Below are 23590 nucleotides of genomic sequence, written 5' to 3' on the forward strand. Positions count from 1 at the left end.
TTTTCACACCTCAATTTCTCGCTCTCTCGAAAACAGCGGAATGAACAAAAAACCACTCTCTTTTCGCTCCCCTCTTCACTTTTGTTCAGCACCCAAACCACTCTAAAATTTTTCACGCGTTTCATTTCCTGCTTCAAAATTCACTCCAACTAAAGTGATTAAAAAAAAGGACTTCTCCAATACTCCTCTTCGAGTCGTAAAAAGACAGCGCCCCAATACAATTCAAATTCTTTGAATTGTAAAAAAAACCAAGAGCACCGCAATATAGCTACGCTCAGCTTACAGCTTCGCAGCTATAAAAAAAACTTCGCAAAATTGAATGTTCATTGATTTCGAATCTTATCAACACCTATTTATTGTGGTTTCTCTATAACTCTTTAATTATAGTATGCCAAACAACCAACCTCTTGTTTTCCGATAGCGCCAATCTCTCTCTGTACAACTGCAGTTCCGTCTCTTTTTCCTGACTGCTCAGTTGAGATGCGAATTCCTTCTCCCTATTAGAGGTCAAAAGGTCCTCCAAGTTTTTAATAGTCTGACTCTCACTCTCGCACTGTTTCTTCAGCAGCTCAACTTCTTGCTTCGCATCTTCTAGCTGGTTCACGAGCTGAAATTTCTGCCATTTTTAATCTGCCTATTTACGGTCATAGCGGTCAGATCACCTGACAATAGCCACGAAATAACTGTTAAGACCCTTAGAAAGAAGAGATCACTGAAACCAATGCACAATATTCTCATTTTTATTTTCTTCCAACTTTGAAACAAACTTTGAATATTAATGTCTTCAAACAAATAGCATTCAATAAATTTCCTGATTTTCTGGGAACCTCTTCCGACTATTAATTACAGTTTGAATTTAAATTCAATGACGAGTGTAGAAAATATTTTTCGGGCAAGGTAACTCAATTATTATTAAGACAATTCAATTGGTGGCTGATCTTTCATACATCAAAATACTTTAACTACGTTTAACTAAAATCTAATCAAGCCGTCACCCAAATTTGCCTAAGAGCGCTCTGCACAATAGAGCTCAAAACCTCAGGCGTGAAAATTCACAGAAAACTTAAATATGACAGACTAAATTCTGCCAAAGCACAAATTAAATAGATGCCACAAACCTCATTTCAGTGTAGTCAACAAATCTATCTATCGTCGCAATTACCATGAAAGGATACTATTGTCATGCATTAACGTCACTATTAGATATAGTAGACTACTTGGTCATGGGTAAACATAACCGACTATTTTTGACAAATTGCTCTCGAACAACTGACGGGGGTCAATTCTGTTTTAGCTTGATTCAGCAGGGGCATGTGAGCAGGGTAAAAGACTTATTGAGAGCCTGCAGATGGTGTTATCAGAGCTTATATGGTCCACTAGTAAGCCTACTTTTGATTAGACCTTTACACCATCTGAATTTCATATAAAACAAAATACCAGGTCAAATGGAACAGAACGGACATGCAGTTTCCACTTAACGTCAAACAAAAAATGAATCTCAATTAATTTCAAGCGTTTTCATAATGCCCGTGTTAATGAAGCCAACGCGTTAAGAAAACCTGAATGAAGGGAACGAAGATTTCTTGGACAATAAAGGAGTCTCAAAATAAACAAGCAACTTCTCATACAGTTGTTTCAAGAAGAGATGAAACCAAACAGCAACACGGCGGTCACTTTATCAGAAGATTGACAGTGAATTGGTTTTATTATTTGTTTCATAGTTTGCAGCTCAGTTTTCGTTTATGTTGTCATTTTTTTTAAAAAAAAAAAGTGGTTGCTTTCACACTCTCATACAGCGTTCACGCTGCTTTTATGTGCGTAAAGTCATTTATTAGGCCCATTACCCTAGATCATATAAACTGGGTTGCGATGTTCTCAAACAAATTTCGCAGCAATTATTGTGAAGGTGTGTCTTTTTAAGGCTCGAACAGAAGCAACGGCATTCTACAGGGTTCTTTTAACTGAAGTAAGTTTGTTCATGACTTCAACTCTTACTTCTTTCTTTTATAAGTTTGGGCATCAAAAATTATAGTAGTGGTGTTTTTAATAATCAGTAGCTAGTAAACTCTGACACCAATTACGGTCAGAAGGAAAATTTGAGAAGTTTTGATACCATAACAGTCTCTACCCAAAATAAGGTCCCCTCACATACACCTCAACTTCAGCTGCTTGAAATTGAGAAAAAGAGAAATAATTTAGATCACGCAAAAGTCAAAGAAGTAAAAGTCACTCGATAAGTCAAAACGGTCAAGCAAAAACATAACCAGTTGAATGGTGGAGGCGCCAATAGTCGTCAAATTCAAAATCTAAACTATCCCTACCTAAATGAGTATGGAGAGTAAAACAGAAGAAAAGCAAAAAAGAGTAAACCGTCGGAGAAATTGCTCTCGAACGACAGGCGGGTCGATTTGATTGAGGGGGCAGTATAACCCCGTAATTGCTATGGTCGCATTAAATTCCGAACTAGGAGGGATTCAAGCCCACAGCCTAAGTCGTACAAGACTGAAGCATTTAACACTCAGGTATCAAAAATTAGTTCGGGTTGAGACTGTTATGGGATCAAAACTTCTCAAATTGACCTTCTGGCCTTATATATTACAAGAGGTAACTAACTACTGAACATTAAAAACAAAGTACTTATAATTTTAATGCCCAACCTTTGTAAACCGGAAACAGTAGTCATTGTTCGAAAAGAACAGTCAAAAATGAAGCCAGAAATATACTTACTAAGAAAAGAACACCCAGAACACCAAAAAAGAAGATAACCGACTAACGTTGGGCGAATTTCTCTCAAACGACCGGCGGGCGGTTGTCAGCACCTAGCCACTGTTTAGTGAGGTTAGCTTTCTCTTGATTGAAGAGGCGTGAGGCTAGGGTAATAGACGATATTATCACGCCACATAACAGCCGCTGAAGTCAACAAAAGAGTTAAGGAGAGAGAGAGTGCGAGGTAAAACGTGAGCGAGAAAGAGAAGGAAAGAAACGCCAACCAACACACACAGAGAGAGAAAGAGAGAGCTACAAATTTTTTCCATGAGATTCTAGCCTTGTTAGTAACTAAATCAAATAAAAAACTGAAAGTGCAAAATTCAGAAGAAAACTTTCCACATTTCGCAGTGACGAAAATGTTCAAAGAACATTTTTTGCCTCTGGATTTTTGTCATGTAACCCATCTGCAAGACTTAAAAAGCTTCGTTGGCCAGTATTAATCGTTAAACTCAAAAAAGGACTCAAAAACTGCAAATAAAATGACAAAAATTTCAAAAATTGAAAAAATCATAAGTTTTATTAAAAAATCGATAAAATTTGTGATATTAAAAAGTTCAAAACTATTCTATCGCAATAAAAATTGTTCAGTAACCTATTATCAAAGCCTGTACGAGGTTTCTTGGGGCTGGAAGAACTTAGATAATAATAAATTTTAAAAAATTTGAAAAAAAAATTCAAGTTTTATCCAACAATTGCTAAAATTCGTGATGTTCAAATGTTGAAAAACATTCTATTACCGCTAGAAACTATGCAGCAACGTATTATCAAACCCTTCAGGAGGTTGTCTGAACCCTGAGGCTGAAAAATCTTGAATAATGAAAAAATATGTCAAAAAATTTTAAAAATATAGCAATTTTGTCAAAAAATGCTAAAATTCGTGTTGTTTAAATCTTGAAAATGATTCCATTACTTCTAGAAACTACATAGTAACCTATTATTAAACCCTCGAGGAAGTTCCTTGGCTCTTGAGGCTGGATAAACCTAAAAAACGACAAAAACTTTCAAAAACATTGAAAAAATTTGCAAAATTTATCAAAAAAATGCAAAAAATTCGCAGTGTTGAAATGTTGAAACCATTCTATTACCACTAGTAACTATTCAATAACCTATTATCAAATCCTAGAGTGGATTCCTTGACACCTAGGGCTGCTAGGGCTGAAGAAACTTAAAAAACTGACAAAAATTTTCAAAAATCTTGAAAAAAATTGTGAAAATTAGTATAAATTTGCGTTTTTAGCTAGCGGTTGTTCGTCAGTAGCTAGCCACGGGTGGGGGGAGGGTGCACGGGGGTGCCGAGAGTCGGGTGGGGGGTGGGGGGCAACAGGGCGGTGGGGGGGCAATTGTGGGGGGGGTGAGCAGTGGGGGGGGGGGTGGGGGGGGGGGGTCTTCAACCTAAGAACCGCCCTTTACACCATAAGTATAAGACTCCAAAACTGTTTGAGCTGAAACAGAGCTAAAAAGCTCTAAGAGCACTTAATGCCCGCTGGGCGCTACCTGTTTATCCCGTTTTTGAGGACGAAAAGTCAAAAGCGTCAGACAAAAAATTGGTCAAGCAAAAAATCGCAAAAAAAAGACCGACAGGACTAATATAATTGCTACAAATTTCGTTTGAGAGCAATTAAACACAGAACACTCCAGAAAAGAACACCCCGCAGAACACCAACTCTTTTTCGAGTCTTAAAAAGACACACCTTTAGAATAATCGCTTCAAACCTCGTTCGAGAACAATTAATCACGCAATTCAGCCAATATGATCTACACAAATGAGCGTAAAAACGACGCGACGCACAGAAAAGCGACAAAAGGGCGGAATGTGTCTGAACACTACCACTATGAGCTTTGCGGTGTGAGAAAAAGAGAAATAATTTAGATCACGCAAAAGTCAAAGAAGTAAAAGTCACTCGAAAAGTCAAAACGGTCAAGCAAAAACATAACCAGTTGAATGGTGGAGGCGCCAATAGTCGTCAAATTCAAAATCTAAGCTATCCCTACCTAAATGAGTATGGAGAGTAAAACAGAAGAAAAGCAAAAAAGAGTAAACCGTCGGAGAAATTGCTCTCGAACGACAGGCGGGTCGATTTGATTGAGGGGGCAGTATAACCCCGTAATTGCTATGGTCGCATTAAATTCCGAACTAGGAGGGATTCAAGCCCACAGCCTAAGTCGTACAAGACTGAAGCATTTAACACTCAGGTATCAAAAATTAGTTCGGGTTGAGACTGTTATGGGATCAAAACTCAAATTGACCTTCTGGCCTTATATATTACAAGAGGTAACTAACTACTGAACATTAAAAACAAAGTACTTATAATTTTAATGCCCAACCTTTGTAAACCGGAAACAGTAGTCATTGTTCGAAAAGAACAGTCAAAAATGAAGCCAGAAATATACTTACTAAGAAAAGAACACCCAGAACACCAAAAAAGAACACAGAACACTCCAGAAAAGAACACCCCGCAGAACACCAACTCTTTTTCGAGTCTTAAAAAGACACACCTTTAGAATAATCGCTTCAAACCTCGTTCGAGAACAATTAATCACGCAATTCAGCCAATATGATCTACTCAAATGAGCGTAAAAACAATGCGACGCACAGAAAAGCGACAAAAGGGCGGAATGTGTCTGAACACTACCACTATGAGCTTTGCCGTGTGAATAAAACAGAACATAGCCAGCAGACTGCCGGAATAGCTGCGAAAGAATAGACCTGCGTGCCATATAATAGAGATAAAAACAGATACAGATCTAAATTGAAAAAAAACTCGACGCCGCTCAAAAAAACTAGGTAAAGAAAAACATTCAGCGATAAATTAATAAAACTTGTTAAAATTCATTCCGCAGAAACGTCTTATTAGGGACTTTTACAGCACATAAGAGTTCCTTTGACCTTAAACAAATTCAAACTAAACTTAAGTTTTAAAGTGCAAAAGTCATTTTATTGAGTGAGGTAAGTCACGTATGATCAAAATCTAATCACGCAAATAACCTGAAAACTTTTGCTAAAGCGAGTGAGATATGACGTCACGCGCGCAAATGCCGTTAGTGAGAGGAAGAAGTCATTCAGAAAAATTGACTTTTTCAGCTTTGCTGTGTGAACAAATGTAAAACGAAAAAAGAGCGTCAGACGACGAAACAAAAAAAACATAGCAGGACAAGTCCTGACGTACAATTCAAAGAATTTTCATTAACTAAACAGAAAAACTAGACCTAGAATGGACTATGAGTGAATTGAGAAAACGATTTTAAAAAAATCAGAACAAAAATTAAGAAATAAACAGAAAATCAATGTCAAAATGCCGCATGTGAACAAAAAAACCACTAGCGAGAAATGAAAATTTAATTCAAACAAACAACTAGGCCTAGAATGAGATGTGAATGGATTGGGAAAACCATTTAGAAAAAAATCCGATCCAAAAAATCGAAAAAACAGTAAAAATCAGAGTGAAATTGCCGCATGAGAACAAAAAACCACTACCGAGAAACCGAATTTTTGTTCAAACACCGTTTTCTCACTCTACTTTTAAATTAGAGTGAAAAAAATTCACGCCGCAAAACCACTCGCTGTTTTGCTCAATTTCCTCTTTCGGCGTGACCAAAATCACTACTCCAATTTGACTTCAAAAATCATGAAAATGTGTGAACAGATCTTTAAAAAAAGACAACGCCCCAATACAATTCTAATTCTTTGAATTGTAAAAAAAACAAGAGCACCGCAATATAGCTTCGCTCAGCTTACAGCTATAAAAACGAAAAATAAGCGTCAAACGATGAAACGATAAGCTCAGCTTACAGCTCCCCCGTAATAAAAAACCACATTTAAGTGAAATCTTGAGCGATTACTCTTAAATTAGGAGGAATTCCATTCAAGTCCGTCCTCCAGAAAAACGTAGTGTCAGACAAAACATTTGCAAATGCATCAGATGTAATTGCTTAAACCTTGCAAGCAGGCACAAATGAACCGCTGAGAGGTCAAACAAACTCAAACTCGAAAACGGTAGACAAAAATCAGCCAAACTAAAATAGGGTCAGATAAAAAATTTAAATGAAAACATAGCCGGCATATTGCCGGAAAAGCTGCGAAAGAATAGACCTGCGTGTCGTATAATAGAGATAGAAACAGATACAGATCTAAATTGAAAAAACATCGACGCCGCTCAAAAAACTTGGTAAAAAACATTCAGCGATAAATTAATAACGCTTGTTACAATTCATTCCACAGAAGGCTCTCATTAGGGACCTTTACTGCACATATGAGTTCCTTTGACCTTACACAAATTCAAATTAAACTAAGTTTTAAAGTGCAAAAGTCATTTTATTGAGTGAGGTAAGTCACGTATGATCAAAATCTAATCACGCAAATAACCTAAAAACTTTCGCTAAAGCGAGTGAGAAATGACGTCACGCGCGCAAATGCCGTTAGTGAGAGGAAGAAGTCATTCAGAAAATTTGACTTTTTCAGCTTTGCTGTGTGAACAAATGTAAAACGAAAAAAAGCGTCAGACGACGAAACAAAAAACATAGCAGGACAAGTCCTGACGTACAATTCAAAGAATTTTCATTGATTAAACAGAAAAACTAGACCTAGAGTGGACAATGAGTGAATTGAGAAAACCATTTTTAAAATCAGATAAAAAAAAAAGGAAAAAAACAGAATCAATGTCAAAATGCCGCATGTGAACAAAAAAACCACTAGCGAGAAATGAAAATTTAATTCAAACAAAAAACTAGGCCTAGAATGAGCTGTGAATGGCTTGGGAAAACCATCTAGAAAAAAATCCGATCCAAAAAATCCAAAAAAAAACAGTAAAAATCAGAGTGAAATTGCCGCATGTGAACAAAAAACCACTACCGAGAAACCGAATTTTTGTTCAAAAACCAATTTCTCACTCTACTTTAAAATTAGAGCGAAAAAAATTCACGCCGCAAAACCACTCGCTTTTTCGCTCCGTTTCCTGTTTCGGCGTGACCAAAATCATCACTCCAATTTGACTTCAAAAATCATGAAAATGTGTGAACAGATCTTAAAAAAAACATAGCAGGACAAGTCCTGACGTACAATTCAAAGAATTTTCATTGACTACACAGAAAAACTAGACCTAGAAAGGAGTATCAGTGAATTGAGAAAACCATTTTAAAAAAAATCAGAACAAAAAAACAAGAAAAACAGAAAATCAATATCAAAATGCCGCATGTGAAGAAAAAAACAACTAGCGGGAAATGAAAATTAAAATTCAAACATACCCGGCAGATTGCCGGAAAATAGCCGCCGTTGATTCCAATAAGCATGATTGGGATTGAAAGAATAGAAGATATTGAAAAAAAAAGATTTTTGTACAATAACATTTTTTAAGTCCGATTTATTTTGATGGCATTTCGTAGTTGAACATAACGTACTTCTGTTTCTGAGAGAGAGGCTACAGGGGCTACTATCAATACCAATAAGCATTAGAGATGGTAACTAAAGCTTATAGGAACGACGTTCAAATAGCGGGCATCTAAAATTGGGCTTTATGGGTTTATCCCGTTTCTATTTCTGACTTCAATTTTTTTATACTGACTCTGTTCATTTTGAATTGCTTTGCTGAGCAACTGATGCTCAAATTCACTTTTAGCAGAATGAGAGAAGAGAAACTAGCCTAGAGAAGTCAAAAAGATTTCACGCAAAATGTCGAAAAAGCGGCAAAATGGTAAAGCGAAAAAAAGTTTGACGAAGTAAAAAAAAAATACGAGCGCAATAATAGCCGGCTGAGAAGATGAGGGCGGCTATTAAACAAAAAACTAGGCCTAGAATGAGCTGCGAATGGATTGGGAAAAACATTTAGAAAAAAATCCGATCCAAAAAACCGAAAAAACAGAAAAAATCAGAGTGAAATTGCCGCATGTGAACAAAAAACCACTACCGAGAAACCGAATTTTTGTTCAAACACCGTTTTCTCACTCTACTTTAAAATTAGAGCGAAAAAAATTCACGCCGCAAAACCACTCGCTTTTTCGCTCCATTTCCTGTTTCGGCGTGACCAAAATCACTACTCCAATTTGACTTCAAAAATCATGAAAATGTGTGAACAGATCTTAAAAAAAAAGACAGCGCCCCAATACAATTCAAATTCTTTGAATTGTAAAAAAAACCAAGAGCACCGCAATATAGCTTCGCTCAGCTTAGAGCTTCGCAGCTATAAAAAGACATACGGCAGTAACTATTGCTTCAAACTTAATTCAATAACTTAAAATCCAGTCTAAAAATGCCTTGATTGATAGTTACGTCATTGTTACCTGGTCGGCCTCAATATTCTTCTGGGCCAGCTTCCTCTGCAGAGTATCTTTTGTGGAGTCCAGTTTGACACATAGTTCCCTCACTGCTGCCAAGTCACTCAGCACTGCATCTTTATCGCTGTGCAGTCCCTTCACTTGAGACTCGAGAGCTGAGATGGTGGTCGACTGCTGAGACAGTTGAGATTCGTACTGCATCGAGGCTTCTTGGTACTAGAATAAAAATAAATATCTAAAATGCATTCCGCTAAATCTATGCAGCTTTCTTGGGTATGACTCAGCTACTCGTCAATAAAGCTTGACTACGACCACTTACCTTCTACAGAACAGAAAATCTTTATAGCGATTAATAAATATTAGAAAGAGGGTTTTGAATTTCCCCCGAATTCTGTACCTTTGTAAACAAAATTTCAGATTTATTCGCAGGCTGATTTTTTTCATTATTTGGATTCTGAAAGCTTAAATTGAAAATCTTAAATACTGGACAACACTAAAAAATTAGCTGTAGCTGGACTGAAATCACGACATCCAACTAAAATATGGAATCTTTTCAACAATCGCCTCCCCTATTGCAAAAAGGGAGACAATTCATGAATGGAAAGAATTTACGCGAGCAATTTATTGACCAATTACAACTTGTTTGAACCGTAGTCTTATGTCCAAATCTTGACTTTCATCTAAAATAGCAGTAAGTACAGCTTAGAAGGGGACGTCACTCTCTATTAGGCACCAAATGGGAGGCGATGTTGAATAGATCAACAATATGCCCAATTGCTAATTCAATGACGTATTCTTGATAAATTTTACCTCTTTGATGTCTCTGTCCATCTCCCTCACCCTCTCTTCCATTCGCCTGACTTCTCCCTCTTTTGAGACTATTTCCAGTCTGGAGGAAGAGAGCTCTGCCTGGTAAGTGTGTGCGTCATTCTCATGTTTTGCGCTCTCCGTCTGCGCCTATACAATGCATTACATTTTAAAAACCTATCTATTCCTCTGAAACACTTAAGAAGGGGTCATTGACCTTATAAGAATCTCCCTGTAACCTTGTTGATGTATTTTGTAAATGAATGTCCTGATTGTGTTATTTTAATGATTATAGAAAACAATTTGATATCATTAAATAGTATAGTCCGCAACCTATCCGTCAATCGGCATAACTTCCGGTCATCGTTTTGAAAGGCATCTCTCGTAGGATTATAAAAATAGAAATGTCCCGAAATTACACAATCGAAAACATAGCCGGCAGATTGCCAGAAAATAGCCGCAATAGATTCGTAGATCGGCAGTCTAAAAAAAACAGTAAAAAAAGACAGACCAAAATAATTCCTCTTTTCATTGAAGGCTGATCTGTTATATTTTGATTGAAAATCTGTATAAGTTATTGCTGCCTCTATTAGCTGATCTCAAATAACCTTCATTTAGAGTGACACACACCCATTTGACCTTATCTCTTTGAATTTAAGTAAATAAAAGTCAATTTCAAATTGAGGAAGTCATTTTTGAGAGTGAGGTAAGTCAAGTGTGACCAAAAATTTAATCACGCCCATGAACAAAAAAAAACTCGCTCAACTAAGAGCGAAAAATGACGTCACACAAGCAATTCAGTTGAAATTGCATGAACGAATGAACAAAAAGTGGCTGTGACGTCAAATAGTCGTAACAAAAATCATGACGACGAAATAAAAAAACATAGCAGGACAAGTCCTGACGTACAATTCAAAGAATTTTCATTGACTAAACAGAAAAAATAGACCTAAAATGGACTTTGAGTGAATTGAGAAACCTATTTTTAAAAAATCAGATCAAAAAATAAGAAAAAAACAGAAAATCAATGTCAAAATGCCGCATGTGAACAAAAAAACCACAAGCGAGAAATGAAAATTTAATTCAAACAAAAAACTAGGCCTAGAATGAGCTGTGAATGGATTGGGAAAACCATCTAGAAAACAATCCGATCCAAAAAATCCAAAAAAAACAGTAAAAATCAGAGTCAAATTGCCGCATGTGAACAAAAAACCACTACCGAGAAACCGAATTTTTGTTCAAACACCGTTTTCTCACTCTACTTTAAAATTAGAGCGAAAAAAGTTCACGCCGCAAAACCACTCGCTTTTTCGCTCCATTTCCTGTTTCGGCGTGACCAAAATCACTACTCCAATTTGACTTCAAAAATCATGAAAATGTGTGAACAGATCTTTAAAAAAAAGACAGCGCCCCAATACAATTCAAATTCTTTGAATTGTAAAAAACCAAGAGAAGGCCAATAATAGCCCCAACTATCGCTGTGCGGCTATTAATAAAAAAATCGATGCTTTTTCGTATCAAGACCCCGTAAGACGTTCAATTCCCGTCTCCATTGACATATGAGCCTCTTCACAGAAGTTTAACAGAACGGTTCAGAACTGAAAAATCAAAATATCCACATCACGATCACAGGTCCAGATAATACTGTTGACACTGGGTCCAGATACCTCGACGTTCCTTAAAGGTCCAAAATGTTCGAAGTTTCATTTCAAAGGGTCACGTTCGAATAAGTTCCTCGCAGCCTGGATGGTCCTTAGATGCTAAATACAACCTCTAAAAGACCGAGTCTGTAACTCTGACCGATCCATAAGATAGGAGTTCGCATAATCCTTACTTGTCTGTATGAGCTTAGAAGGTGATTCTTCTCCTGTTCCTGAGCTGCAATCACATCTTCCTGTCTCTGCAGTTCCTTATGGAAAGCCATCACTTTGGCCTTCAGCTCATCTCTATCTTGTTCAGTTCGGGTCAACTGTTGCGAGATAGACTGCAAAAAAGACACTTATATTAATTAATATGACTAGGCAAGTGTCAATGTTTTATGTCAAGCAGTTTGATTCTTGCAGAGCCTAATTGCTCATAACATCACGTACCAGCGCCCCAGCTAATCTCAATTATGGTTTCTGCGTAGTAGCAGCATAACAGCATTAGGGCAACAACAGCGGCCTGTATCAGACCAAATCATGACCACTATTTTTAAACTATTTTTGCGCTTTTACGAGATTTGGCGAATAATGCAAATTGTTCCAACGTTTCAAACCTCCACGCTTTAGGAGAACTAAGCACACTTACGATTGAATTTTTGACTTAGAAGCTTAAAAATGGACCTGAATAATTAGTTTACCAAGATCTTACCACTGCATAAAAGTTTGTTCAAATTCGGGAAATTGAATATCTTGGCTAGATGTGACAAGTTTCCTTTCATTGCGTTGTCTTATTTGACAGGGAATGGGATTCATTTCTCTTCATACTAGAATTCATTCGATATTCGGTGAGATTTAAAATTTGCCCAAAAATTAAGATAATTTCATTCAACTTAGTGCGAGGGCGCTGGTACATTATTAATGCATTGACGGGACATTTGATTTGATGCACAACTTACGAGATATGACGAACATGCATATAGTGGACAATTACAATATCAAGTTAAGCGGCTAAATGAGTGTATGAAAAAATTTCTTCTCAATTGTTCGCGTTTTTTTTTCTCTTCCACAAGCTGTTTATTTATCTCGACCCAATTTGATCGTCGATCTCAAACGTAATCTCGAAAAATTAATTTTTGACTTCCCGATCAAATCACTTCTCGATTGAAATTCGTCACAAAGGTAAATTTGTTTCGTTTTTATAAAATTAACTTCACAATTTTGCCGAGAGACGCATTTCAACTTGTGCAAAGATATCCAAATGAACAGTCAGATTTCGAAAATGCTCAGGTCGATTGTTTATTTGTGGGTGAAATGTGAGATGCTTCATTAAATTCTTTAGATGAAATACAAACCCAGTATTTCCTGTATCGAGGCATTTCCAACATGCTCTGAATGGAAGGAAGCACAAAAAGAGAGAGAAGATAAAAGAAAACAAAGGTCACACAAGATGGTTTGAACATTGAAGGTAATTTTTTTAGAAGTCTATAAGGGAGAGACCCGCTTCAACTTGTGTGCTAAACTCGATTTTTTAAAATCGAAGACTATGCTGGTAATGACCTTTGGCTGAACGAACATTTTTTGAGGTAAACAGATAATCTTATAGATACATCTGATAGTGTATGATTCATTTTTGACGAAAAACTAGTACAGTGTATGTATCCGTACTAGTTTTTCGTCAAAAATGAATCATACACTATCAGATGTTCGATCGAACTATCATACACTATCGATCGAACAAAACATATCTAGGTTGGTTTTCTATCACACAAAGGGATGTGAATCAAACGATAAAAAACTACAAGAGAAACATATGGAGCAACTGAATTAAACAAAAGTTGATCACAATAATTGATCAGTCAAAAACCTACCTGGCACTCTCTTGTCATTTCCCCTAAGTCTTCCTGAAGTCGCTTTATTTCCATAGATGCAGAATCCTTCAGTCTGTTTGTTTCCTCGGCCTCGTAAGTCTTAGCGTCCAGCTGTCTTCTCAGAGATTTGATCTCTCGTTCCCTTGCAGCTACTGTGTCATTCAAAGTTAGAATCTGCTGCTCGTTTTCGCCAATCTCGGCGCCCATAGAGCTCACTTGATGGAGCTGAAAACGGGTCGGTTGAAAAATTTGGTTTAAACAATTGCAAATCATAGTAGTATATGTAAAAGCTTTGTATCAATACTAGGTGGAGGGGAGTATCAATAATTTAACTACAACTACTTTTGTATAAAAATTGATGTTCGGAAAAATCATTTTGCTTATTTGTCTTAAGCAAAAAGAATCTGGCGAATATTCCAATACTAAACATACCCGGCAGATCGCCGGAAAATAGCCACCGTTGATTTCCATAACCAATATTGGGATTGAAAGAAAAAAAACTAATGAAAAAATGATTTTTTTACACAAACTACTTTTAAGTGCCAACTATTTTGATGTCATTTTGGAGCTGAACATACTCCTGTTTCCTAGTGAGACCACACAGGGGATAGTATCAATACCAATAAGCATTAGTGATGGTAACTAAGAACAAAGTAACGGGCATCTAAAATAGGGCTTTATGGATTCATCCCGTTTCTGATTTCGTTTTTTGATACTGAGTCTGTTCATTTTGAATTAAATTGCTGAACAACTGCTGTCTGAAAACACTTGTAGCAGAATCAGAGAAAAGTCAAACCAACCTAGAGAAGTCAAAAAATTTCACGCACGCAAAATATTGAACAAGCTGTGAACTAAGGTAAAGCGAACAAAGGTAAAGTGAACTAAGGAAAACAGAACTAATGTAATGTGAGCTAAGGTAAAGTGAACTAAGGTAAAGCGAATTAAAGTAAAGTGAAGTAAGGTAAAAATTTCAGTTCGAAAATTCCTGATATACAATCCGAAGAATTGAATGAAAAACTCAAAAATAGAAGACCATGCCAGCAAAAAAAGACAATCTCGAAAGTTGTAAAACTAAAATAATCATAAAACTAAACAAAAACAATCATTGCAAAAACTCTTGAAGCTATTACCCTGAAAGCCAAATTTGATCCAATTCAACATACCCATTAACCCAAACACAAGCCTGGAAAGAGGCTTATTGGCCAATGAAGGTAGCAAAAATTGAGAAACATGACAAATATTAAAAATTAAAAATTGCAAAATTAAAAAAATAGTTCTTAATTTTGCAATATTAAAAAAATTCAAAACTACTCTTTCTTCGAAATCTGTTCAGCAACCCACCTGCAAGACCTAAAAAACGTTTCATTGTCTCGTAACGATTGATAAACGTAGAAAACGAATAAAAATATCAAACATTTTGAAAACGATTGCAATTTTTAAAATAAATTTTGAAAACAAATTTCAAACTTAAAAATTGAAAAATTGGTGATATTAAAACTTGAAAACCATTCCATTGCCACCAGCAACTATACGGCGAAAATTCGTGATACTTTAATGTTGAAAACAAATTAATTGCAATTAAAAACTATGCCGAAAGTTATTATCAGACCATAGAGGTTTCCTGGACACTGAGGCTGAAAACACACAGAAAGAGACAATTTTTAGAACAAATTCAAAATTAAAAAATTTCTTCATAAAGTTGCTAAAATTCGTGCTAAGATTCGTTATATTGCCATTAAAAACTGTTTTGAGACTGGAAAAATGACAATTTTTCAAAATAAAAATATCAAAAATTGAAATCATTTCTTGTGATTAAGTTTGCATTACCAACACATATAGCTGATGAAATGGCCATAAAAAGTAATTATATCTTAAAAAAGGCCTGTATCAACTTTGAAAATTGTCAATTCAACAGTAATCAAACAAACAAGTGGCCTAAAAACGTGAAAAATTGCACCCTTTTCGGCTCGAAAGCTCCAAAAAATGAACTTTTGACCTTGAATTAAGGCGTTCCGAGAAGCTGCTCCCTTCTAAGCACTTGCTTGAAGGACTACTAAAGCCGTCAACGGGACTGTAATAAATTTAATATCCACTAGGCCTTACCTGTTTATCCGGTTTTGAAAGATCAAAGTTAGAAAAATGTTTAAAACATCTTACAAAAAAACGTCTACCAGTCCTAAAATACAATCCAAAGAGTTGAATGAAAATCTTAGAGGTACTGCATCTGACCAGCGCATCGATTGACACTGGCAGCTAAAAAGGCAAACAGTCCCAGAATTGGAATAACCAAAACATTCAAATAAACTAAAAAAATATAGTCAATGCTATAACTCTTGAAACTTTCAATTTCCAGGTCAAAATTCATGCACTTAGAAATGCACATTATTGCAGGCACAAGCCCTAAAAGAGGTTAATTGGCCACTAAAGATAGAAAAACAAAAAAACTAAAAATTGCAAACTAATTTTAAAGTTTCTAAATTTTGCCAATTTAGAAGCTCAAAGAATTTTTGTTGCGTGCCTCTCAAATATCGAATAGCTGATTTGGCTATTAAAAAGAAAATAAGAGATAAAAATTTGGATAAGAATTTTTCTAGTTGTCAACTTTTTTTTGATTTGTGCAAATTCAGCATGTTCAGTTAGATTCTGAAATTACACTTAATTAAGCTTCTCAACAGAACGCTGTTAAGTATAATACTAATGCCAGCAAGCAATCGTTCTAATGACTTAATGGCCGCGCATTATATGTACTACGACTTAATGGCCGCGCATTATATGTACTACGACTTAATGGCCGCGCATTATATGTTTCTTCCGTTTCTTTTGATTTTCCTCTTTTGACTTTGACCGTATTCACTACATTACGTAAATGAATCCTTTTAGTTGAAACAGCGAGTGAAGTAATTGAGAAGTCAAGCGTGGAAATCGTGACTTATGTAGAACAAAAAACGTAATCCAAAGGTAAAGCGAAAAAAAAACATAGTCGGACGACTTCGCAATCGACTCGAAGTCAACAATAACTTAAACTAGCCAACCACCAATTTATATATGTATTAGATTCTCTTACTAAACAAATTGAAAGGACAATCGGATTAAACAAACTATCAAGGAAAAAGCAAATGAAAAATTTTCTAAAATTTCTTAAAAATCTGCGACTCCAAAACGATTGTAAATGATAGATTAATTGGTATAACTTCATTTAGTTCAACAATATTTTATCATATCGTGGAATAAATATAACGAACGATACATCTCGTAAAACTTCGAGCAAAAAAGCAAAAATCGAGCGAAAAGAAAGTAAAAAGAGAATCTAAAAAAATCTGTTAATTTTTTAAATGATATTTGCTAAAAATTGCCAACTCTCAATAACTGCTCTCATTAAATCCTAAGAATCAGCTACTGCTGTTTTATGAGCACCTAGGCGATTAAACATAAACGAATAACGTCGGGCGAATTGCTCTCAAACGAACGGCGAGCAGTTGACTTCGTCAGTAGCTAGGCACGGTTTAGTGAGGCTAGCTTCAGCTTAATTGAAGGGGCGTAGGTGAGCGCAGCGGGAGGCGGGTGCACTGGGGGGGGGGGGGCTGATAGGGGTGGCAGCAGTTGGGAGGCAACAGTGGGGGGATCAATCTCTAAGAACCGCCCTTCGCACCATAAGAATAAGACTCCAAAAGAGATTCTGTGAATCGCATGATTGAAGACTAGTGAGCTGAAAGGCTCTGAGAGCACTTAATGCCCACTGACCGCTACCTGTTTATTCCGTTTTTGAGGACGAAAAGTCAAATGCTTCAGACGAAAAATCGCATAAAAAGACCGACAGGACTAATATAATCGCTACAAACTTCGTTTGAGAGCAATTAGAATAAGGCAAAAAACATCAAAGAAGGCAAAATTTCATAAAAGCTTCAAATTAGGCGAAAAAAACCGCAATTAAAAACCCGCTAAAAAAGCGTCTCAAGAGGCGAAGTCACGCGAAATAGCTGAAGATTACATACAAAACACTCATACATGATTGCGATGGTCAAAAATGCTCCCAAACGTGTAGTATCTTGCTGATTTGGTTTAGAAAAACCACTTAACCCAAAAATGTAAAGTAAAACTAAAAAACAGCCTCGAAAAATTAGCACGTAATCAAAATATTTCGTTCTCTTAGCAAAATTTTTTTCACACCTTTTGTCGTTCTCTCAAAAACGCGACATGAACGAAAATCGTTTTCTCTTCTCTTCAATTCGTTCAGCCGTTTGACCTAAACACTTAGTTTTCACGTGCGGCATTGACTTTTACATCCGGTTTTAAATACACTCCAAAAAATTATCAATAAAAAAAGACGCTCCACATATACTTCTCTTCGAGTCGTAAAAAAGGAGAGCGCCTAAATATTAGCCGTTGAGAGGCTGACGGCGGCTCTTAATAAGAATGGATTTATCTTTAGAATGTCAAAAACAATCGATGTCACAAATTTTGACAATAAGTTTAGATATGGTTAACGTTCCTTCAAAGTTAAACAACCACATTCTTTCAGAGTGAATACCTTGTTATCGATTTCGACATTGAGGGAGGCAATCTTTTCCACTTTGAGATCCAGTTCATTTTGAAGCGTGTCTTTGTCATGGTCCATTTGGGCAACTACACTCTTCAGTCTAGACACCTACACACAACACGCAAAAACATGCTAACATCTTCACATTAATAAATGAGGTGTATTGAAACGCGGATCTTTTCCGTTTGTGCCCCCCTCCCCCGATTAGTGGGTGCACATCATTTGCGCCATAAATTAGACGCCTTCAGGATTTTAGTGTTTTTAGGTGAAATACCTTTTATAATACAAACAAACGCAACATTCTTATTTCTTTTATATGGTGATAATTGCTCACAGGCGGCAGAAATCAAAGTACGAAGCTAAACTATTTTAAAACGCTCTGTCCCATGTATTAAGATTAAAAAACGGCGTTCGCTCACTAATAATAATAATAATAATAATAATAATATTGAATTCAACCAAACATGGTTACAACCAGCTTGGTAGTCCCCAGATTAGGGGAGAAATCAAGTTTCAATAATTAAATTTTCTCGAAAACTTTCCATCCTGAAGGGTATTTATATTTGAATCTTTTCAATGCCTCCCCTTCCAAAAAGTTCTTCATTTCTCTTCGAAACTGACATGGATTTTTGTGTGGTGAATAGTTAGCAAAACTGTTAAGTTGAGACAAAGAATTATTGAATCGGGCTACTCTATTAAAGTAATTATTTTCAGAACGTTTCCTAAATTTTTTTCTCGCTTCAATAAAAATCTTTTCGCTTGATCTGGTCTTTGGACAACCGAAAGTTATTGACCAGTGGTCTGACGCATTCATCGAAGTTAAGCCCATTAAAATCTTGTTAAGCAGAATTAGGTCGTTAAGAACTAGAAAATAACTGACTGGCAATAGGCGATTTCGAATTAGGCTCTCAACGTATTCTTTGTCACCCAGAACAGAACGGCAAGTTATCCATTTTAAACATGATCTCTGCAGTCTTTCCAAGCGTTGAAGATACTGTGGTCCTGGGTTCCAGACATTTGACGCATAAAAGACCGCAGAGAATATATATGTTTTCACCAACGTGCATTTGACAGTTTGCTGATGCCAATTTTTACATAACGACTTACTGTAATGAGGACATCAGCAATTGTTCACAAGGTCCGCTTGTAAACTTTAAGCGACTCGAAGAATATATCAGGTCTCTACTCACTTCTTCTCTCTCCTTCTTGAGCTGAGTTTTCACAGAGTGCAGGTCGATCTCCAGTTGAGCCCTGACATCCTCGACAGCTCCCAGTTCCTGAGCCTTCTTGTCTAATCTGTACCTAGTCTCGTTCAGACTCTTCTCTGTCTGCTCAACCAACATCCTAAAACAAAAGATTATTATTAACAAAAAGTTTTGAGTTATCTAAAACTACAGAACAGACCTGTATATTTAATAGCACGCGCATAACCTCGCAACCTCATCAGTAGTGAACGTATCTAAAGCTATCGAAAAAAGCTTGCATGTACACCACTAAGATCGGACGTTTTCTGTTCTTTAAACTATTTTTAAAAGTTGTTTCACCCAAGATATATCGGCGTCTAGATATGTTACACAAGCTATATCGGCCTTCCGGTCAATACAACATTTACTTGGCGAACGTAACTACCACCCCCACCCCCCTCAAAAATGGAAGGTTGGGATCTTTTCCAGTTGTGCCCTCCGCACGTTTTCTCCCCTCCCCCATCCACAGCTACAGAGCACGTGTCATTACAGTAAAACATAGCCGGCAGATTGCCGGAAAATATCCGCGATAGACGCTCGTGGCCTTCCATGAATTGAAACACCTAAAGAAATAAGATAGACAGATCGACCACCAGTCCTTTAATAGACCACAAGACTTTTTGGGTTAGCTTCGGACTGTCAATTTTTTGACACATACGTTCTATAAGGAAAAAGCCCTTAAATAGCTATTTCAAAATTGATATTCGAAATCAAAAACTCAAGACTAATAATCACGAATTAGGGCATACAAAATTGGCACTACTTAGATGCACACTATAAACCAGTAAATCTTCATAAAAAATTAAAGTTCCATAAGTGAGTTCAGAAGTCATTTTTTTGAGTGAGGTAAGTCACGCAATTGACCTAAAAGCCGAAACGACGTCACGTACATAAATTTTAACTGCCAAGCAATAGAAGTCACTGAAGTCAATTCCAAGAAGTCAATTCCAAGAAGTCAGGTCGTAAGAATCATCGATGGAGACGACGAATTAAAAAACATAGCAGGACAAGTCCTGACGTACAATTCAAAGAATTTTCATTGACTAAAAAAACTAGACCTAAAACGGACTATGAATGGATTGGAAAAACCATTTAGAAAAAAATCTGATCCGAAAAATTAAAAAAAGTAAAAATCAAAGTGAAAGCAAAATTTTGTTCAAACACCGTTTTCTCACTCTACTTTAAATTTAGAGCGAAAAAAATTCACGCCGCAAAACCACTCGCTTTTTCGCTCCACTTCCTGTTTCGGCGTGACCAAAATCACTACTCCAATTTGACTTCAAAAATCACGAAAATGTGTGAACAGATCTTAAAAAAACATAGCAGGACAAGTCCTGACGTACAATTCAAAGAATTTTCATTGACTTAACAAACAACTAGACCTAGAACGGACAATGGGTGAACTGGGAAAACCATTTCTAAAAAAATCAGATGAAAAAAACAAAAAAAAACAGAAAATCAATGTCAAAATGTTGCTAGGGAGAACAAAAAACCACTAGTGAGATATGTAATTTTGATTCTAACAAAAAACTAGGTCCAGAATGAGCTGTGAATGGATTGGGAAAACCATTCAGAAAAAAATCCGATCTAAAAAATAAAAAAAGACAGTAAAAAATCAAAGTGAAATTGCCGCATGTGAACAAAAAACCACTAGCGAGAAACCGAATTTTTGTTCAAACACCGTTTTCTCACTCTACTTTAAAATTAGAGCGAAAAAAATTCACGCCGCAAAACCACTCGCTTTTTCGCTCCATTTCCTGTTTCGGCGTGACCAAAATCACCACTCCAATTTGACTTCAAAAATCATGAAAATGTGTGAACAGATCTTAAAAAAACATAGCCGGCAGATTGCCGGAATAGCTGCGAAAGAATAGACCTGCGTGCCATATAATAGAAATAGAAACAGATACAGATCTAAATTCGAAAAAAAAATCGACGCCGCTCAAAAAACTAGGTAAAAAACATTCAGCGATAAATTAATAAAGCTTGTTAAAATTCATTCCGCAGAAGCCTCTTAATAGGGACCTTTACTACACAAATGAGTTCCTTTGACCTTAAACAAATTCAAACTAAACATAAGTTTTAAAGTGCAAAAGTCATTTTATTGAGTGAGGTAAGTCACGTATGATCAAAATCTAATCACGCAAATAACTTAAAAACTTTTGCTAAAGCGAGTGAGAAATGACGTCACGCGCCTAAACGCCGTTAGTGAGAGGAAGAAGTCATTCAGAAAATTTGACTTTTTCAGCTTTGCTGTGTGAACAAATGTAAAACGAAAGAAGAGCGTCAGACGACGAAACAAAAAAAAACCAAGAGCACCGCAATATAGCTTCGTTCAGCTTACAGCTTCGCAGCTATAAAAAAGACAGCGCCCCAATACAATTCAAATTCTTTGAATTGTAAAAAAAACCACGATGTCCCCAATAATAGCCGCTATCGCTTCGCGGCTATTAATCATATGTTAAATTTGGACACGTGCACCTCGAGTGCAAAAAAAATATGCGCACTCTAAGCTGGGGGTCACAAACTGAAAAGATCCAAAGATAAATTTGTTTCGAGTTTCCAGGTAAAGAAGGAACGTAAACGCACCTCATCTGGTGAGACTCGCCCTTGAACTCGTGTGCCTCATCTTCGACTCCTCTGATCTTCATGGACTGTGTCTTCACCTGGTCTTCCAATGAGGCGACCATCTCCCTCAAACTCCCAACTCTTCTCATCAACTCATCTCGCTCTGCTTCAGTGGGACGTAGCCTCTGCATCAGCTCCTCAACCTGTACAAATTTAAATTAAAGAATTTAATTTAATTTACTTAAATATAACTTTTCCCCGAATCATTTCTCTGCTCGCTGAATGGCTTCAAGTTAAAAAAAACTCAATTTTTTTCACCAAGAGTTTAACACTGTTATCTTGTAAGATTCTTGTAATATGAGCCTCCAGATCCTCGATCTTGCAAGATAAAGGTTATTTGCAAGAATCTTGCAAAATCTTACGTAATGACTGTTTCAGTTCGTCTGGTGTTTTTCACAATTTCACAGTCTTGGCCAGCAAATAGAATCTTGCGCAAGTTAATCGCGCGCAACCAATAAGTTACGATCAGAGATCAGATCAAATAATGTTTGGATTATGTATTCTTTTCATGATTTCACTTTTCCAGTTCAGATCTTAAGTGCTTCAGATGCACAGGGATTTGAGGAAATTTTGATACACAAAATCGGACCGTAAATAAGGTTCCCTATTGGTCACCCCATTCATTGGGCGAGACCATAACTTGATGTAGTTCTCAAACTGAACTCACAAAGAACGACTAAACCTAGAACCGATTTTGAGCTCAACTTTGTTCACGTCTGACCACAAAAATTCAGGAACTAACAAACGTCATTGCGTCCAAAAATCTTGACTTCACAATAGACAGTTCAACCTTAGTCGGACAATGCTAAACTTTTTAACCCGTTTTTTTCATAGATTCAAGATAAAATTCAGAAAAAAGTCTTTTATGCTGATAAAGCAAAAATTCGAAGAGAAGAATACTAACCTCGCTCTCCAATCGAGCTTTATTGCTGACGTGTGTGGACTGTTCGGAAGCCAGTTTGTCACGGAGGGCATCTCTCTCGGCCGAAGTTCGACGGAGGTCTGCAATTGCCTCGTCTCTCTCACCCTCCACTCTCTGAACAAAGGGTGGATTGAAGTTAATACTCCCGAAAAACAATCCAAGTAATTTCTATATAACTCATTACACAAACCAAAGATACAATTAAGACGAAAATGTATCTTTCAGTTTCTTCTTCCGCAGACCTATAGATCCGAGATCCACGCAACCCCACGGGTAAAACTCCGAAATACTCTTTTTGCAGAACGGTGTTAAATATGATGTCATACATTTCAATTATCCGGACCTTGGATATTGACCTTTCGCGGTATTTGGTATATGGCTGTGAAAAATGCTCTAAACCAAGCCCTTAAAATTCCAAGGACAAATCTCTTTTAAAATAGCTGGCAGATTGCCAGAAAATAGCCGCAATAGATTCGTAGATCGGTAGTCTAAAAAAACAGTAAAAAAGACAGACCAAAAAAAAATTAGTCTTTTCATTGAAGGCTGATCTGTTATATTTTGATTAAAAATCTGTATAAGTTATTGCTGCCTCTATTAGCTGATCTCAAATAACCTTCATTTAGAGTGACACACACCCATTTGACCTTATCTCTTTGAATTAAAGTAAATAAAAGTCAATTTCAAAGAGAGGAAGTCATTTTTGAGAGTGAGGTAAGTCAAGTGTGACCAAAAATTTAATCACGCGCATGAACAAAAAAACTCGCTCTCCACTAAGAGCGAAAAATGACGTCACACATGCAATTCAGTTGAAATTGCATGAACGAATGAACAAAAAGTGGCTGTGACGTCATATGGTCGTAACAAAAATCATGACGACGAAATAAAAAAACATAGCAGGACAAGTC

The 23590-nt window shown here is 36.6% G+C and overlaps 1 protein-coding gene across 2 annotated transcripts in view; it reads right to left on the reverse strand.

Annotated features, from left to right (window-relative positions):
- Positions 1–23590, reverse strand: part of LOC142354010 (centrosomal protein of 135 kDa-like) — a 103182-nt gene that overhangs the window by 13375 nt on the left and 66217 nt on the right. For both annotated transcript variants that reach the window (XM_075406262.1, XM_075406261.1), the window contains 9 exons: positions 22668–22799; positions 21725–21906; positions 19082–19235; positions 17883–17999; positions 13355–13579; positions 11678–11827; positions 9847–9993; positions 9043–9252; positions 405–607 (listed from right to left, as the gene is read on the reverse strand). In XM_075406262.1, the coding sequence (XP_075262377.1) occupies positions 405–607; positions 9043–9252; positions 9847–9993; positions 11678–11827; positions 13355–13579; positions 17883–17999; positions 19082–19235; positions 21725–21906; positions 22668–22799 (1520 nt within the window). The remainder of the gene's footprint in view (positions 1–404; positions 608–9042; positions 9253–9846; positions 9994–11677; positions 11828–13354; positions 13580–17882; positions 18000–19081; positions 19236–21724; positions 21907–22667; positions 22800–23590) is intronic.

Source organism: Convolutriloba macropyga, chromosome 15 (genome assembly GCF_964194025.1).
Source record: "Convolutriloba macropyga chromosome 15, txConMacr16.3, whole genome shotgun sequence".
NCBI lineage: Eukaryota > Metazoa > Xenacoelomorpha > Acoela > Convolutidae > Convolutriloba > Convolutriloba macropyga.